Source organism: Squalius cephalus, assembly GCF_949319135.1.
Source record: "Squalius cephalus genome assembly, chromosome: 25".
Lineage (NCBI taxonomy): Eukaryota > Metazoa > Chordata > Actinopteri > Cypriniformes > Leuciscidae > Squalius > Squalius cephalus.
In genome coordinates, this window is record NC_137146.1 from 1152546 (window position 1) to 1172281 (window position 19736).

Consider the following 19736-nt stretch of genomic DNA (forward strand, 5'->3'; position numbering starts at 1 on the left):
ATGGGGGGTGGGGGGTGGGGGGGGCAATATATGTGAATAATATATGTGAATAAAAGCCTAAATTCAATCAGTTCATCATATAAAGCGTTCGAGTCTCTTCAGAAAATTTGGAATAACCCGCTCAACTCATATGGATTAGTTTTAGGATCTCTTTATGAACTTTATTGAAACGTCAAAGTGGAGGTTGCATAGCCTGTCAATGCGGGGACAGATCTCTCTTACTGTAGATTTCATTAATAATATCACGTCATTAGTGTTTCAAAGATGAACACATCTAGCCTATATGCCAATTGTAATGTATTCATCTGATCATAACTGTTGTCTGAATAATTGTCATATTTTGTGCATAATGCAGGAGAGTTTCAATATTTTAAATGTACACGTGTTAAAATGTTTTATTCCTGTTGGCAGTTTTTGTATTATTCTTTTAAGAATGAAGATAAGACAATGAATATTTATTGAATTAGCATAGACCTACCATCAATGAAACCATAAAGCTGACACAGAGGTGTGTGTAATTAAAATATAAAGTTATTATAATAGTTTGTCATTACTTTTTTTCCATAAAGTGCATTGCATATGAAGGACAAAAGTACAGATGTGTCGTACAGTGTAGTCTGAAGTACAGAAGTACAGTGTTTTCAGACAGCAATTATTATTATTACCACTCGGTGTCAGTGTTTCCTAATACAGTTCAATCCCCTTTGCAGGTTGTGGAAGTTAAACTAAGATGAATGTGTAGTTCAGTGAAATGTCACTTTTCAAGAATTTTCTGTCATACAAAATATTGAAGCGTTGATACACAATCATTATGGTAAATATGTGTGTGTGTATTTAGAGAGAAATCCATCAGACCCTCACAAACAGAACTTCTTGTTTTGTAAGGATCATTTGTAATGTGACGTGTGAGTTGTTGTTGCCATCAGAGCCGCCTTAACCTAATGTTAGGCCCCGGGGCTGAGAGGTTTTGTAGGCCCCCCATCCCCTCGATTTATAGAGTCTCATTTTAAAATAGTGTAATATCTAGGTCATCTACATCACATAATGCATTAGTTTCTTTCGAGACCTAACAGTGAGTTTTTTTTTTCTTTAATATTGTTTTCAATTTTAATATTGTTATTAACATATCACTGAGCAAATAAACACAAGAAACTTTATTTAACAACCACACACAGCAACTAAATTTCAACTTTATGCAAATGAGAAGCGATTTTCGCGAGCGACAACCAATAGGAAAGAAGCCTTAAGTGGAGCTCAGCTCCCGTCACCGTCTCGAGTGCAGGAGAGACAGAAGAGTTCGAGGGCGATTTCACTGTTTTATATGATTTGACAGTAAGTAACTAACCACAAACATGGATATAATAAAATGATGCATGGAAAAGAAACATGTCGACAGTCAGTGAGTTTATTCTGGATTTAGTGCGTAAATCATTTTGTTTACAAATGAGATGCTTTGCAGTTGTTATATAGCCTACATGTTAAAGATTTTATTTTGGATGTGTTCATTGTGATTATATTGGCTGGGTTTATAAAAGTTTATAAAATTGAAAGGATCATTGCTTGGTGCATTTGGAAACAAAGCTTGTCTATTTCTAAATGTAATCGCGTGCATCGCTGATGATTATAGGCTACTGTGTGTTGAAAAAAACGTCGATTAAACACACTCGCAACAGACACTCCAAAGCGGAGACGTTAGTGGCACTGAGCGGACACGAACCGCAACGCCTCATTCGCGCCGCGGGACCTCTAGACGCGCGTAAACGCGTCTTTGCATAGACTTAACATTGAAATCACTCGCGCCAGACGCTCTTTTCGCGTTTGGTGTGAACGCACCATAACAATAACATTAGAGCGACAGCACTACCAACGTCCACAAGCGACTAGCGACATACAACGACAAAATCTGACAAGTTAAAACAATATGACCTTTTCAGCTCATCATAAACCTGAACATGGGAGGCCCCTGAACTTGGGAGGCCCCTGGGCTTCAGCCCAGGTAAGCCCGTGCATTAAGGCGGCCTTGGTTGCCATGGTGAATTTAAGAATGGAATCCCTCTATAAGGCTCTTCACCGCTCAATCCCTGTCCTGTTCCACACAGAGCTCTTCAACATACACTGTAAACTCTGAACAAACGGTTATATAGAAAAGAATGTATTATTGGTCACCAGCGGTCACACATGCTTCCACTGGTGAAAAATCAGACTAATATTGATGTATACTTTACAATTATAAAAAAATATTTTTTACAATTGTGCGCATGCATTGCATCTGCTCTATTTCATGCACCCAATTTGCATTAATTGATTGGTTGAATAGGAACATTGCAAAACACTAATTGTCTGTGAGGGAGAGCGGATTCGCCGAAGAGAAGCAGCATCTTTGATTCGTGATGCTGCCGTGTTCAGTGTTTAAACTAAAATCAGGCAAAAAGAGGAGAGGAAAGTAAATATAAAGTGATGGAAACAACTCCTCACAAATTTCTTTTCAAAGAGACCAAGTGAGAAACTATATTGTTCGAGCAAGGCGACTGTTTATGCCTCTGGTTATGTTCTGTAAATATATATTTGCTACACGGGAATCTGCATTTTCTTACATGATGAGAAGCAACCTAAGCCGGTGATAAACGCTCTTATCGTACTTTAAACACCGAAGTAACAGGAAAAGTGTGTGACAAATCTTGATATGTACTGTAAATATGGATAACAATATGTAAATTATGTTTGTGTGGATCTTGCATTAAAATATTAATTTAAGCAAACTTTGTCATATAATTTTAAGATGGTGTGATGATAAACTGGGGAAAAATGTACATGAATCAAAGACGATTAAAAACATTAAACACTCAAAATTCATTACAAGATCCTACTGAAGCTGCAGCTCCTATTAATGTTGCTGAGAGTGAAGATGAGCCCACAGTGTAGTCAGACAACTACTGTTTACAAATCCAACACACTTTTAACATTTGAAATGACAGAAATATATACTGTAGTGTTTTGTTAGGAGTAACCAGGCGGGTTCTTTCTCCTTGAGACTTTATTTAAAGGAGAACTCCGGTCAATTTTAACATTGAGCTCATTTTTTTGTACATTTGGAGTGCTGTCAGTACAGAGAACAACGACAAAAATCGGTGTTGCCTACACCGAGTTATTCTATTTTTAAAATTTGCACCCTGTTGACTTCAATAGGGCAAGTAGTAAGCCTGCTTTTAGCCTCTTAACATCCTTTAAGTGTCATTACAAGTGCACAGAAAATGTGAGTGATTCCTTCCGAGTGAACACGGGTGGATCTGACTGCAGTAGATGTTAGAGATATTAATAAAAACTAAGTTAATTCAGCCAGCGCTCAACCTTTGTTTACATCCTGTTTTCGGTGGAAGGCCATAGTAATCGATTGTCGAGTTCACGCGCGTGATCATTGGTAACTAAACCTATGCGCGTGAACTCGACAATTGATTACTATGGCCTTCCACCGAAAACAGAATGTAAACAAAGGTATGAGCGCTGGCTGAATTAACTTCGTTTTTATTAATATCTCTAACATCTACTGCAGTCAGATCCACCCGTGTTCACTCGGAAGGAATCACTCACATTTTCTGTGCACTTGTAATGACACTTAAAGGATGTTAAGAGGCTAAAAAGCAGGCTTACTACTTGCCCTATTGAAGTCAACAGGGTGCAAATTTTAAAAATAGAATAACTCGGTGTAGGCAACACCGATTTTTGTCGTTGTTCTCTGTATTGACAGCACTCCAAATGTACACAAAAATGAGCTCAATGTTAAAATTGACCGGAGTTCTCCTTTAAGAACTGCAGAATCGCTCACACTTCTAGCTCTCAACTCTCTAGCCCCCTGATCCCCTAATACCACACCCCTTAAAGTGAACAAGGGACTAACAACTAGAACCACTTATTAAATTAACACTGTTGAACATCATCACATTAACTACCCAGCAAGCAATAGCCGTCATTTCACCGTCTCAGTTAAATATAGACCCGATATAGTCCGGTTATGTGCAACCCACTTTTAGCCAAAATAACATTGACTCTGCTTACATGTCATTTTTTGCAAAATAACTTACGAGATGTATGATATTCCATCATGTATGCACAGTCAACTGTGATTACAGGGTGTTTGGTTTCATTTCTTTGATATGTTCTTTGCGTAGCCACAATTTAGCTCTTAGTCAGACCGGCTATTTGTAGCCCACTTATAGTCAAAACTGATTAATTGTAGTTTTTTTGGCCAGGCAGTGCATGAGATGGTTGATATCCCATTATGTTCGCATTGGTAATAATATTTACAAGGCGCGAGTGCCATTTCATGACATGGTCGATCTGTAGATTTAGCTCTGAATTGGACGGGCTATGTGTAGTCTGCTTTTAGCCCAATCAGTGGTCTACGTTTAACGGCTTGGCAATAGCCCTGATTTAGATCAGCGATTAGTATAGCCAAAATAGTCTTAAAATTGTTTACATGTTTTTCGCCCACGCAGCTTCATGTTTGCTGTCACATATTCATACACAATCTAAGTAGTCTTGTCAAAAGTAGCCTACCGGTACTTTATACAAAGTAAATATAATTAAATTGTGCAAATGTGACGATACAAGTCTTTCTGCACGGTTTTACTGAGTACAGAGACTTAATTAGATACACGCAGATAAACGGCTGCATTCAAATGGTCCTGTTTGCAGCGCTGAGCACTGTAGCCAATCACAGAGAAGTCTGTTGAGCACTGTAGCCAATCACAGAGAAGTCTGTTGAGCACTGTAGCCAATCACAGAGAAGTCTGTTGAGCACTGTAGCCAATCACAGAGAAGTCTGTTGAGCACTGTAGCCAATCACAGAGAAGTCTGTTGAGCACTGTAGCCAATCACAGAGAAGTCTGTTGAGCGCATGTGTAGCGACAAATCAGAATTCCCGTCCGCTCAAATTTGAAATATATTTGAAGGCTATATTTATATGTAGCTATTATTTACATTTATATTATTAATCCCATCCCTTGGTTCTGTGACCGGGGCCAAACATTTGGTGCTTCGCCCCTGTGAATACATGTATCGTTCCAACCCCTACTGTCCCTAGCTAAATACAGAAAAAAACTACCTCTGTCCCCGTTTTGTTTTTGAAGACACAACATTAGGTTTTTGTTTTTCAGTCAGATTGATAGTCAAAATGTCCTAGTTTTGATCTCGGACGTCTGGTCATATCAGAATATTCTATTACTGTTCTTCTATTACTGTTACTTCTATTACTGAATTATTCTATTACTATTACTGACAGCTCATTGCACCTGCCGTACAGATTACACTGAGTGGAGCGGGTGACCGCTCTAAGATGGCGGCCGCACGGCTCGTCAGCACCAGTAGGCAGTAGCGGTCGATAGGACGGCTATCTATATGATGTCTATGCTTTAATGAACGACCAGGAGTCAGCTGACCAATCAGGACGTGGCACCAATCAGACTGCAGTAATCAATCCAGTCTTCTTCCCGGATAAAAACAAACACCTCCCACAACAGAATAAATGTTTTTTGTAGCTATTGTCAGGTTGCAGAAACTATAGAGCATGTGTTGAGTTGCAGACACTATGAAGAAAAGAGGAAAACGATGATGGAAGAATTAGGAAAAGTCGGAAAACCCGGGACAGAAATACTGGAAAGTAGGGAGAATGAACAAAGCAGAGGAAGTTTTTTCTATTTTTTAACAAGAACAGGTCTGATGAGAAGAATATGATGTAAATGGACATGACAGGAAAATAAGTCCGGAAGATGGCAGTAGTGCAACGCTAATGGATGTAAGCTGTAAGAAGAAGAAGAAGAAGAAGGAGAAGAAGAAGAAACACAGAAACAGACCAAAAGCAAAACAGGGATTAACCGAGCTTTGGATAGTTTCCATGTACTTGTCTAGATCATCTTTGAATAGAGAGGTTTAGAGCCAGTAAATGTTTATGTATGTGAAATTTAGCTAGTAGGATACACAAATTATATAATATTTCCCTGTTTTCTCTTGAGTCTCATGGAGTAATGGCTGCAGGATTGACATATTGTAGTTTCTCTTTCACGCTCTCAAACTCTTTCTGCCACTCTTCTTTAGACAGAGATGAAGGACTGATCTCCAGGAACGTGTAGGCTTCAATCGACTGAACACTGAAGATCTTGTAGGCCTTCCTGGAGTTGATGCCAAACTTTGTCCATTCCTGTTCAAATTCATTTTAACATCAGAGGTCAGAGGTCAAGCAATTTAAAAGTCTCACAACAGCAGAACTTTAGAGACATCATTATCATCATCGTTTACCTCTTGAGCTGCATCTATGGACTCCAGGAACTGTTCCTTCATATCAGTGAGGTCTTCAACCCAAATCTCCCCAGCGAAGGTCTTTTTCTCCACCGTGTCCAGCAAAGAACCCACTTTCTCACAGAACTTCTGAAGCTGAACCAGAATTTGCTGGATTTGAGACAGACCCTTCTGGACTTTATTAAGGTGTGTGACGCTGGCCATCTGACCTGTGATGTCCGTTACAGAAGTAAACAGATGAGCAAACCTAAAATACACACGAGGTGTAAGCATTAACAAGAAAACATGTAGCGTCTCACCGTTTTCAATTTTCAATTTGTCCAGCTTCAGCTGATGATCCATCAGCTGGTTCTGGATGCTCCACTCTTGCTCTTTCAGACGATCCTGTGCTTCAGTGGTCTCAGATATATCAGCACGAAGAGCTCTGATCTGATCATTCTCTGTATTGGAGGTAATCGTTTTCCAAAAGGAGCTAAAAGTACTTTCTTCCTTTCTGCGGCTCTTACATTCATCTATCTCTGAGTTTATCTTGTCAATCTTCTTCTCATAGTCTAATATCCTTTTACTGATGTTACGAAGGTTTGCTTCCAGACCATCAATAATCTTCTGAAGTGCCTTCATCTCACTGGTTTGTTGCTGCTGCTTCTCCTTTGTCTCTTTCTTTACACTGATGATGTCACTGGTTGATGAGGTTACGTCACTGTTATGTTCATCATACCTGGATGTGCATCAGATATTTCAAAATATTTTATTTTAATAATCTGTTATGGTTTTTGAACATTATGCAAGTATTTCATTTGATAATGTCTTCAAATTCATATACTTACCTCTTCACAATTTCTTTAACATCCGTTATGATGTCACCGATCCATTCTTTTGCCTTTTCTAGGAGTTTCAGTGCCAATTCTGGTTTGTTTTTCTCTACAGCCACCTTCAGACTGGGCAGCAGTGATGTGACAAGGTTATCGCTGGTTCCTGCACACTGTAAAGGCAGAAATAAGAGACAAGAAGGGACATTTCACTGTTTGTATCATGAACCTAAGTCTGGATTTAATGAAGCTGTTGTAAAACTAGATGTACCGCATGACGGTACAAAATATGACCGCCGCTCAGGCCTGCACTGGCTTTCCACAAAAATAAGTGACGTGGAGCAATTTGGCTGTATTGCGTGTTTATGTATATACCTAAAAAAAGTAGTAGTATGTGCATGACTGTCTGTGTGTGTGTGTATGTGTGTGTGTTTGTGTATGTGTATGTGTGTGTCTGTGCGTGTATGTATGCATGCATGCGTACATGTGTGTGTTTGTGTGTGTGTGTCTGTGCATGTGGATTTGTATGTGTGTGTATGGGTGTGTGTCTGTGCGTGTGGATGTCAGTGTGTGTGCATGCTTGCGTTTGTTTGTATTCCTGCATGTGTGTGTGTGACAGTTAGGGTTGCCAACTTAAGAAAAGGAAAATGCGGGACAATTGTGGTTATTTATAGGAAAATGAGGGACACTCAAAATATTTGTACTGTATCACACAGTGTACGTCATTTCAGTGTCTGCAGTTAAGTTTGTGTTTAAAAGGTTATCAGACATAAACACATTTGTATTGCTTAACCTGTTTATGTATTTAATTCTAAAAATAATTTTAATGTCATACATGAAAAAAGTCACATTACAAACAAACCATAGTTCAAAATAACAGCATTTATCTAAAATAGAAAGCTTTTTTAACATTATAGACTAGGCTTACAGTTCAAAAGTTTGGGGTTAGTAAGATTATTTTTTGGGAAAAAAGATAAAGAAAGTAATTGCCTACTTTTATTCAGCAAGGATGCATTACATTAATCAAAAGTGACAGTTAAGATAATGTTACAAAAGCTTTCTATGTACTTTCTAAAAGCTTTAAAACATTAATAATAATCAGAAATGTTTTTTGAGCATATTATTCCCTCAGGTAGATTACATGTTTTCTTGCGTGGCTGGATGTTAGACTCATGAACAATAATCACGTTGTTTGCATTCGCCAAAATTGATTAGCCGAAATCAAAGCGTGGACAGTGAAAGGAAATTACCGTTAGCGCGAGACGAGTCCGGCTTGAAGCGGAAGCGACCAGACGGCAGAGGATGTTCGCAAATCAAACCATGATTTGTCTCAAAACAGTGATTAAAAAAAGCTGTGATTGGATGATGACAGGTGTCGGTGATCATTCCCAAGTGTGTGGCCCCCAGGGACCAAACGAAATTTTTCCGTAAAAGTCTAGTGGGGCTACATGCCCACCAAATTTCATGCTCCCCGGTGTTTCGGTGTCCCTGGTATCGTTGACGAAAAATTCAGTAGATGACGGGAAAAAAAACAAAAAAACTTTGACAATCCCTATATGACCGCGGTCATAATTAACATGGATGAATACCTTCAGCAGAAGAGCCTCAGAGGATCCGAACAGCAGTTGTGTTTCGAGAGCTCGTTTTCTGATCAGACGCTCCAGCTCTGGGACTTTACCCAGACACAGGTAAGACATGTGATAGAGGAGAGCCGTTCGCTGTGCCGTCGGAAGAAGCTTCTGGATGAACTCAGGACTGCTTGTGGAATCAGTGTCAACAAGGTCTGAGGTACAAGACACAGTTAGTCCTTTGGTTAATATTTTTAGGGTAGCAACACTTAAGTAAAAGTTTTTTTGTATTTTTACTTCAAGAAGCTGATAATATAATGTTACAATTATGCTCAAATTGGACATGCATAACAATGAATGATGCATATTTGATTTTGTACGTTCATATTAATGTATAGTTTAAGAAATGCTGTCAATTAAAATATATTATATCATAAGTGCTAGTGCATAGCCTACCAACGATATGCAAATGTTGGCCTATCCTTTCTGTTGCATTTACTAATATAGGGTTACATGACCCTTAGAACTTTGTTCTGTCGTGTTCAGCACTTGCTATTAAAACTTCATAGAAGAATTGTTATTTCAAGTAAAAGCTGGAATTAATACATTTTATACATGGTTTGAAATTTAAACTCTCTCACCTGTGCCATCAGTCATTTTACACTGGTGAAACCAGCTAGAGTCTCTAGAAGCGCAAAAGAAAGACAACATATTGCTTATGATGACATCATGTGATGGAAATGTCTGTTATGTGTCACAGCACATGCAGTGGTCTTAGAAGTCCAGTGGACCCCAACCCAAACTATAGGAGCAGCTGCTGCAGCATTTCACTAAACACATTTTATTGTTCACAAACTATTCTCTCACAAATATTTTTTTCTGGCCTTGTTAAAAGTTTGGATACACTTGAACTAATTTTTGTTTCATGTGACCTTTTGATCTAATTTATTACCATTAAATGAACAAAATTGAGCAGGACATTTTACAGAATTTATTAGTTTTATATTTGTCAAAATCCTTTAATTTTTTTGTTTTCAGGTTTAAATTAAACTTCCAATGGACCTCTTTACACCTGGTCAATCATGCATGTTTACTGATCGGATATGTAGATTTGTCTCAATAACTGACACAACACAGATTAGGGATACCAAAAGAACGTGTTGTTTTTATTCTTCCCTTCACCTTCATTTACATGCCGGTGTCCCTGTACAACTGACCACCCCCACCTTCACAGATAACACCAACCTTAAAGGGCTATGGCAACATTAATCAACTCTAAAGCATAGCTATCAGTTAAAACGGTTCCATGTACACATAAATGTGTGAACGAAATTCAATTCCCGCGCTATATGCAAGTACATGTCACTGAAAGCAAAATATGAGCTGCATTTAATTTCTCTTCAGCCGATTTCAAGATCAAAGACCGCATTTGAGACCAAAAGTGCCAAAAACCCACCCAGCAAAAACTCATTGAAAAGACATAGAAAATTGCCAGACATCTAAACAACGTTAAAATTTGGTTGAAAAGCCGTCTTTTTCAGGTCGTTGAAAAGACGCCTATAAAAAGACGTCCCACTCGCATCTAAATTAGGGTGTCAAGTGAGTTGAAAAGACATCTAATGACAGGACTAATTTCAACCGTGAATTCATGATTATATTTAATATTCATAATCACTGTCGAAATAAGACAATTCACAAAAGACTGGCAAACCATTTATTGACACATCAAATACATGTGTCATGTAAAAAACACTTTCCTGATTACATCTTAAGTTTGCAGTTGATCAAACACACCCTAAAAACAGTTATATAGTGAAATATTACTACAAATTTTTTTTTTCTATGAATTTATAAATAAATATACATATAAATATGTACTAAATTGTCTAATTTATTCATGTGATCAAAGCTGAATGTTCAGCATCATTACTCCAGTCTTCAGTGTCACATGATCTTTCAGAAATCACTCTAATATGACGATTTGATGCTCAAGAAACATTTATGATTATTATCAGTTGTATGGATTCATGTTTTTTGTGGAAACTAAGATACAGGTTTCAGTATTCTTTGAATCAAAATTTCAAAAGAGCATCATTTATTTGAAACAATTTTTTTAAAAACAATTTAAAAGTTTTACTGTGACTTGATCAAATTAATCTATCTTTTCTGTATAAACATATTTTTTCAAAACAATAAATCTTTAAAATATTGAAAATATTTATAAAACAGAACAATGACTAACTATAACAACATTAGAAAACATTAAAGGGATAGTTCACACAAAATTGTAAATTCTGTCATTAATTACTTACCCTCATGTCGCTCCAAACCAATAAGACTTTTGTGGAAAACACAAATGAAAATGTTTTTAACAGATGCCTTGTGTGCGCAGACAAACAATTATGTCTTTATTCACAAATGATGCATCTCCGACGCATGTTGCACCATGAGATGGCCGGCTCTCACGCCAACACAACACTGATGAATTGTGGTGCTCCATGAACACGTGTCAGAGACGTATATTTTGTGAATAAAGATGCAATTTCATTTTGCACACACAAAGCATTCACATCGGTTCATTAAGTTGAGGTTAAACCACTGGAGTCATATTGATTATTGTTAGAATGTCTTTACTACCTTTCTGAAGCTTGAAAGTTGTAGTTGCATAAACTGTGAAATGGAGGGACAGAAATCTCTCAGATTTCACTAAAAAGATCTACATTTGTGTTTCAAAGATGAACGAAAGTCTAACAGGTTTGCAACGACATGAAGGTGAGTGATGAACATTTTTGGATAAATTTGACACATTAGGTAAATCAGTTCCTCAGGGGCACCAGTAGATCCCTGCATGATCTCTGATCTTCTGGTTCTTCTGCTCCTTCCACCATCCTAATCCCAGATTATTGAGCCACGACAGAAGTTTCACTTTGAATGCTTTAACCTGGCTGTTTTTTCTCCAGCATCTAAAGTGAGAAAGAAAACAATAACCAAGATGTAAATGTAAAAAAAACAATGGTTGTCCAAAATGTAAAGTATACACTTGAGTTTACCCTCTACATGTGTGTGCAAGATTTCAGTCATAGATCAATTGTAAATGTTTGCTTGATTAGACATTACCTGTCTAGCCATGTATGTTTATGCTGAAATATAATATTGGTTTGTGTTTTAAAATCACGTCATTTTGTAGCGAACTGTCTTGTGTGATTAAAGTTTTGCGCTTCAGAACTTCCGATGAGGGAACATAGTAAGTTTTTAGGGAGAGAATGTTTCAGTGCACTGTAAGGATTTTGTGATTAAGACGGCCCTTAACCACTGTAAGGATGGAAAAACTAGAAGAGAACTAAGAGAACAAAGGAAATTAACATTTGAACTCGCTCTTGTGCACTATTGTCTTGCAAGTCTCACCTCCGAATCATCCTAATCTACATTTCTTTCCCTCTTCCCCCATTCCTTCTCTCTCGTGCTGAGATCACCAAAATTCACCCAAGAATCTATATGGCTTAATGTGAATAATTATCATACAGTATTACATGTTTGGTAACATTTGAAATGTCTCAGTGTGACTGGTACAAAGGTCTCACTCCAAAAGAAGTAAACCAAAAGGTAATATAGTTTTTAAGAATTTAGAGATAATTCGCACACAGAGGAGGGTGGGTCTTCTAGGCAAATGGTCTTCTGCATGTATGTAAACTCAATGCAAATTCCCATTGCAAGCAAATGTTTCCATGTAAATCAACCTCTGCCCCCAGTAAGTCTGAGATGGTGATTAATGTAAATTCCCACTGTGAACTCATGTTTACATTTGAAAAGAGGTTTCTGCCCTGGTCTGTATATATAATGAAATGCAACAAGAGGCTCAAGGCGATTTGTAGCCCAAATTGGCCCATGATGCTGAGAGTGAACAAGACTCTCAGCATCATGTATTTCCTAATGTCAAGGTTCGCATCTTCTCTCTTTATTCCAGAGCATTTGATGTTTTGTATCTATTATTTTTTAACCGATTATGAAATTGGCATGATACATTTACCTGACATAATAAATTGTAAACTTTTGATTTTATTCTAACGGACTCTGACATTATTTTCAGTAAAATGTTAAAAAGAATAGTCAAACATTCGCTCACATTTAATGATGCACAGATATCATTAAAACCCTTTCATTTATGTAGTCAGATGAAATAACGAGGTAATGCATATGAAAATATTGTGCAAAAACCTTCACCCGCTGACCGGATGCCTCCATTGGGCTGATTGAGTCGGGCCTACTGAGCTAGAGACCTGAGTGATATACACCCAGAGTTTAGCACCTTGATTAGCTTGTTCAGGTGTGCTGGACTAGGTTGGAGCAAAACTCTGCATGTAAGTGGACCTTGAGAACAATGTTGAGATCTCCTGCAATATGTTCTGAACTTACAACACTGATGTCCAGACCAAAGTTCTGCAGAGTTTCTGGTGAGCCTGGATCAGCTGCTCAGGTCTGCTTAATTGGGGTTGGAGCTAAATTCTGTGATCAGGACTAGATGGCAAACAATACTGTAAAGAGAAAGAAGACAAGCAATATTATTATGTTGTAAATAATTTGTTTTGTGTTCATCTGCTTACCTATACAAACTATGCATCATCAATAAGAGGTATATTGAATTTGATATTTTAATAACACTGTTTAACTACATTACTACAAACCTGATAAAAATGACTGGTGGGCAATGGAGGAAAGCCTTATTTTGCCCTCCAGAAGGGCATTTACGTCACGTCAAAACTATGAATTAACCGTACAGTGCATACTTTTAGGTATAAGGGTATATGAGGGTAAGCTTACTTCCATTCATCCATTGACCAATTGCCAGCAAAACCTTTACAAAACTATCAAAATCTCTCATCTACACATAAGATGCAATTAAAAGCCCAAACTTACAGCTCAAGTCTATAGTTAACCTAACTTAGGCCTACCTCTAGTTATCCTAACAGTTGAGATGCTAACTCAACTTTTTAGAAGTCTATAAAGTAAATTTATAAAGTAAATTCTATAAAGTAAATATTCAACGGAAGTGAGTCATTTACATGAAAGAAAGTGTCAAAAACATTTATATGTACTATTTGTGTAATTTTAGGGACTAAACTTACCTGAAAGTAGTGAAAACAACTGTGAGAGACAGAGTGTTGATACTTGTCAGTTGAGCTGCCGCCCCGTTTCCATGGTAACGCCCTCTGCTCCAGTTCAAATGATCAGCGCGCGCCCATTAAAGCAACACTAAGGAACTTTTCCTCTTCGGTCCCCCTACAGGTTGTAAGTGGAATTGTCCATTACCGCTGTCGTAAATAATTTCGCTGCCCGCAGCCGACGCACGCTCGCTGTTTATCAAGCACCGGCTTTGGAATGAACGATGTCCACACACAAGGTTGAGTATGATGCATGATTTCATGAAAGTATGATGTATTGCGACATCAGAAACGAAGGAAAACTAAATAATGACTTTTGTAACGCTTGACGTAAAGCAAGTCAAATTTGTAGTTTTCTTATATCTCATTTGAACTACAGAAACGCGACCCAAGGGACGCAAAGCGAATCCAGAAGTGCTTTTCACCCTGTTACGACTTGAACCACTGAAATGATTTTGGAAACATTATTTTAAGGTAAAAACTGTTCCTTAGTGTTGCTTTAAAACACAGAAGTCACGCAGCATTGTGTGAAGATACGAGATGTGCAGCACCTGAAACTACGGATACTGGATGCCTGTGCTGGCATTTCTCCTGCGGTGTTGCTATCAGTGTGTGAAGAGTGGGAGAACAGGGTTGCATTGACAATCCAACACAATGGGCAGCACATTGAACACATTTTATAAGTGGTCAGAAACTTGTAAATAACTCATGAACGAATAAAGTTACGTTGAAACCAAGCACACCATTGTTTTTCTTGTGACATTACCAATAAGTTTGATGTGTCACATGGCCCTCTTCCTATTGAAAAAACAAAAGTTGTATCCAAGATGGCCGACTTCTAAATGGCCACCATGGTCACCACCCATCTTGAGGAGTTTTTCCCCTCACATATACTAATGTGCCACAAACAGGACTTTAATATCACCAACCATTCCCATGTTATTACGGTGTATCCATATAAATGGCCCACCCTGTACTGTGATTGTCATGATTCCTGTCTTGAGTTCTCCTTGTCTTGTGTGGACTTTTGTTATTTCCTGTCCTGTGCCATGTTTTGTAGTCCTTTGTAGTTTTTCTTGTTTATTAGTCTCCCCAGGTGTTTCTGATTAACCACACCCCCTTGTTATCTTGTTTAGCTTGTTAGTCTCTTACTGTATTTAAACCCTGTGTCTTGTTTCAGTGTTTGTGAGTTCTTGACTTTGTAATGTTCCCGAATCCCGTTCCCGAATCCCGTTCCCTTGTCTAAGTCTGTCTGCCTAGTTTTGAGTTTATCTAATAAAGCTGCTGCACGTGGATCCTGCTTCCTCCTTTGATTCAACCCTGCATCCTTACAGAGATGTTTAATGTTTTTATGGATGCATTATATATTAAATTTAGTGATTGTTAACAAATGTTCAGAAATAGGTTTACATATATACAGCACAAGTGTTTTCAACGAGATATAAACCACTAGGGAGCGCTTTGTGCTGGATTTCTGCTATGCCAAATCATGTAGGTCTATTTTTAGAAATACTGAAGTTACACCCCATGCAGCACTTTTTGCATTCCTTGTATCTATAAAAAAAAAACATGTTTATCATAAAGTTTTTCAATGAAGGGTTTTGTTATATAAGTTTTTCCCCTCTACCCCAAAGAATTACATAGTCAACACAAACATGCAGCAAATATTTACTTTTGTATAAATTGCAATCAATGAACTTAATTGATCACGCCACTAATTTACATCTGCAGACAATTTTGTCTACATCACAAAATATATCATGAAAATCATTACGAATGTTGAATCCATGGTTCTCAACATCTCCACAATCCACATGATCCGTTAGTGGAGTTATCTAACAATGACATGCTCTTATTCCATTGAAAACAGACTTGGTCTTCCACCACAACGTTCTTGAACTTCAATTCTGAAAGATTTTTGGAAATGTATAGAACTTGCCACTTGAACACAAGAACTACCGGAATTTTACTGTACATATTGTGTGTATATATACTATATACATATATAGACTGTACCGAATGTCATTTTTGTCATGTCATAGGATATTTACATTCTATCTAATCTTCTAATGAGATTTTTAAATGAAGCTTTGTGTCTTTCGTCATATTTTAGGCCCATACAATACTATTTTTTTGTAATGTATGTTACGGTCTGTGGTTTAGTCTGTGTCTTATGTTTCTTTCTGTTTCCCTCCCTTGTTTACTCTGGCGTCGCTCTACCTCTATGTGAGCGTAACAATAAATGTGTAAGAGCTACTTGACCGAAAGCAAGAATGCAAGAGCAAAGTTTTATTTCCACCACAGTGAAAATTTTCTTTTTGAAAGTCTAAATGCCAACAAATATGGATTGAAGCAGAATATGTCGGTAAATAAAAACATGTTGTGAATTTTGTAAAATATTACATTAATATTTTTTCAATACATTTTGATTTTGACTTTTGGACTTGGCCTAATAACGCTAGAGTTATTGAAAATGGTTGAATCATACGAATCGGAAACAATGCAGCCATCACTGGAATCACAATCAATAAATAAATGGATCTGTTAGGTCGGATATGCTGAAATTCTAATAAATGACGGCAAAAAAATTATAGCCTAATTAGTTTGTTTTATTTCGTGAAATATCAATCTTATCAATATAAATTAGCCTAAATGTATTAGCTAGCATTATACCAGCATAATAATAATAATGATAATAATAATAATAATAATAATAAAATAGAGGATATTTCATCATAACATTTGAACCAAAAACCATTGGCTTCTGTGCGACAGATGCTAAGCCACTTTTTTAAAATGTCATAATCATTTGTTAACAAACAAGTATTCATTACTTCAATGAGCTCATTGTTTCTGCACTGAAAAAAATGATTCTGACCCCTTGTAAATGTTACATGTATTTAACTGGTTAATTTCACTGATTAGAATGTGTTATTTAATCCTACTTATTTTTTATTATTAATTTTTAAATTCACTGCTCTTGTTTAAAACAAGTTAATTTCATTCAATTAAAAGTAATTAGAAAAAAATAAGTTTAATTTAATTTCCATACACTGTCAAATGAATACGCTATATCTACTCAGTAAAATTGTGCAGATTACAAGCAATATTATTAATTAAATTTAACACATTAGAATTGAGTAATAATTAATACAATTAATTCCTTAAAAGTTAACCATTTAACAATTTTTAAACAAAAATATCTGAATAACAGACAGACGTCAAAGATGAATTAAGAACTATTTATTTTGTATTGCCAACATTGAAGACACCTGATGTTAACAAGCAGAATCACTGAAGGAGAAAACTGTAATGTTACAACCGTAATTTTAAGTTACCATCATGGGGATCAGTGTGTTTTAGTTGGGCTCTTTACCCTGAAACCATTAACTTTAGGTTTTGTTTGGCTGCTGTACCCGAGTTATAACAGCCAGATGAACAAAGAGAAAAGGTGATCTGATGGTGTTGGTTGTGTTTTAACATAATCATTATTTCACAATCATTTGACCTGAAACACTGAAACCGATCACCTCTGAACATAAGCTCATTATTTATTCATGCAGCAATGCATGATGGGAGCCATGAATGAGTTTTGATTGGTGGCACCCAGAATGCACTGCAACATGCTTCATAATTGTCACCATTGTTGAGATTCACAGGCTGATTCTTGAAAAAATTGAGTAAATTCTTCTTAAAATAGTTTAGCTAAAATTATGAATATTATTAATCTGAAATTACTTATAAAATATAAGTACAACCAATTTACAAAATATAATTACACTCAACTTAAAAAATATATCTGGATTTAGATAAATTTATTTCGTGCAACCCCTTGACGTAATAAAATTAAGTAAATTCAACATAACATTTTTTTTCAGTGTGCATTAAATTATTACATTGTTTAAATTAATACAGTTTTATCTTGGATAACTGATTTTGTAGGCTATATGTACATTTCTGAAATACATAACAGTTTCACTCTAAATTGTAATGTGGACTCATGCATTTTGTGTAAAGCTGCTTTGAAAAGATGTGTGTTGTGAAAAGCGCTATACAAATAAGATGTTTGAGCTTGTGTTTTTTATTTTATTTTATTTTTTTTTTATAGAAAAACAGCTTATAAATCAGACTGAATTATATTTTTTGAAAATGTAAAAATGAAGAAAGTTTTCTGTGATTGGTTTAGGAGTTATAATATGCAGTTTGCACAAATCATTATGTCTAAGGAAAGTCCCAATGTGTCTTGGGAGGTGTTTTAGCAGGTGCACTCAAAAAAATAATCTGTTGAACGAACTTAATTAAATTAAGGAAAGGTTTTCCACGAAATTGAATTACATTTTTCCAACAAAATCGAATTAGTTTGAAATAATTTGTTGTAATCTTGTTGTATGAATTTAAATTAATTTAGTCATTCCTGCTAGATAAAGTTTTGTCAGGTTAACTACATTCAGTTTTTGTCCTGCCTTAAATAACCAACAATATAATTTTAGTTAATTTGACTCTACGGTCACTTCTAATGATATACACTACTAGTGTTCAATTGATTTATTACTTGTGCAGGACTGCGAGTGAGGTTTACACAGTGTATACTGAGTGCCCACAGTCTGAACATGAGATTTAATGCACATATAGCGTAATACTGAGCCCACAGCCTAAACACAGTCGCCACTCTTCTGCATAATGGTAACCACAAAATTCAAAAACATTACAGAAAGTCCTCTAAGTTTCTAACATAACTGAACATTAAACACTAACATTAACTAACAACATCTTTCCATTTACTGAAAAACACATAAAATAACACTTTTTCCCTAAATTGACCCTCTTAATGCAGTCCCTTGCAAAGCATGCTGGGAACTACAGATCCACTGCCCAGTTAGATGTCAACAACAATGATTCATGTAGTTTTCACACAAATGAATTAGGTTGATTGAACACAATTAAATTAAGTTGTGACAATATTAAACAATCATGTTACTTTTGCTTATTGTAATTAATTATTTTAACAAGAGGACAAAATTCTTTTTTTGAGTGACATCTGGTTAAGACGAACGAAAAATATTCATGTTGACTCAATTAAAAAAAATTTGGTAAACCAAATTTTTTAAAAATTACATTGATTACATTTAATGAAATTAAGCTGGAATCATTTCTGTGAAGGGTTGTGTTGTATATGCTCATTTTAATTAATGAAATTGAACAAAGAGCTAAAATCATTTTTTTGAGTGTGTGTTTAAAATAAATTAAATAGAAGGTTTCACACATTAGGCTACACTATATTCCGTGTTTTCCTGAACGCAATCTTCAACAGGGGTCACACAGTGAGAGGTGATTATAGACTACAGAGATGCCCAAATCAGAATTTATGTAAATGGTACGAACGTTTACCGGACAGAGCCCTAGGCTGGGTTCACACTATACGAATTTGGCCGTCTGAAACTAATTTTGCAAATCCTAATTGATTCCTCTGATCCTAGGCTAAAATCTGCAGTCTTTGATCGTTAGTTTGACATGCTCACCATGACAGCCGATTAAAGACCATAGCGATCAAAACAGCTTTCCTCAGACAAAATTCTGGAAGTAGCCAATAAGATTTTACTCACGGTCCTGGAGTGGGATTTTTCCAACGACGACCGGGAAATTCGCTTTGTTTTTCATGAAAATTCATAAACAAAATTAACAGAAGACATGGTATAACTAACGTCGTAATTAACGTTAGACATATTGACATTAGATATTTCTTTGCAGCCACCGCAATCCTGCGTATATTCCCGCTCATTTTCACCGAACGTGATCTATGATGTAAAGCTCTGAACGAGTTTTCTTGTGTGCTTTCGTTTTTAAAGGGTCATGAACCCCACCCACCTCTGTTAGCTCAAGTCTACCTCACAATCTTTTTTTAAAAAAAC

General features: G+C 36.4%; 1 protein-coding gene across 1 annotated transcript; it reads right to left on the reverse strand.

Moving 5' to 3' along the window:
• Positions 1–4148: 4148 nt before the first annotated feature.
• On the reverse strand, positions 4149–19736 carry LOC307153227 (uncharacterized protein). The gene is made up of 7 exons (XM_079862503.1): positions 19431–19736; positions 9310–9353; positions 8690–8883; positions 7119–7273; positions 6591–7009; positions 6292–6500; positions 4149–6193 (listed from the first exon to the last, which is right to left on the reverse strand). Exons 1-7 carry the CDS (start codon positions 19604–19606, stop codon positions 6011–6013), a joined length of 1380 nt encoding a protein of 459 aa, XP_079718629.1. The 5' UTR covers positions 19607–19736; the 3' UTR covers positions 4149–6010.

What these genes read in the sequence shown, in the direction of transcription:
- LOC307153227 (XM_079862503.1), bottom strand. Translation starts at nt 19,606, where the DNA reads ATGAGCGGGAATATACGCAGGATTGCGGTGGCTGCAAAGAAATATCTA. An exon ending in CTGAGGCTCTTCTGCTGAAG is followed by an intron (nt 7,274 to 8,689) that starts GTATTCATCCAT and finishes CTGCCTTTACAG; the next exon opens with TGTGCAGGAACCAGCGATAA. An exon ending in GTTAAAGAAATTGTGAAGAG is followed by an intron (nt 7,010 to 7,118) that starts GTAAGTATATGA and finishes ATGCACATCCAG; the next exon opens with GTATGATGAACATAACAGTG.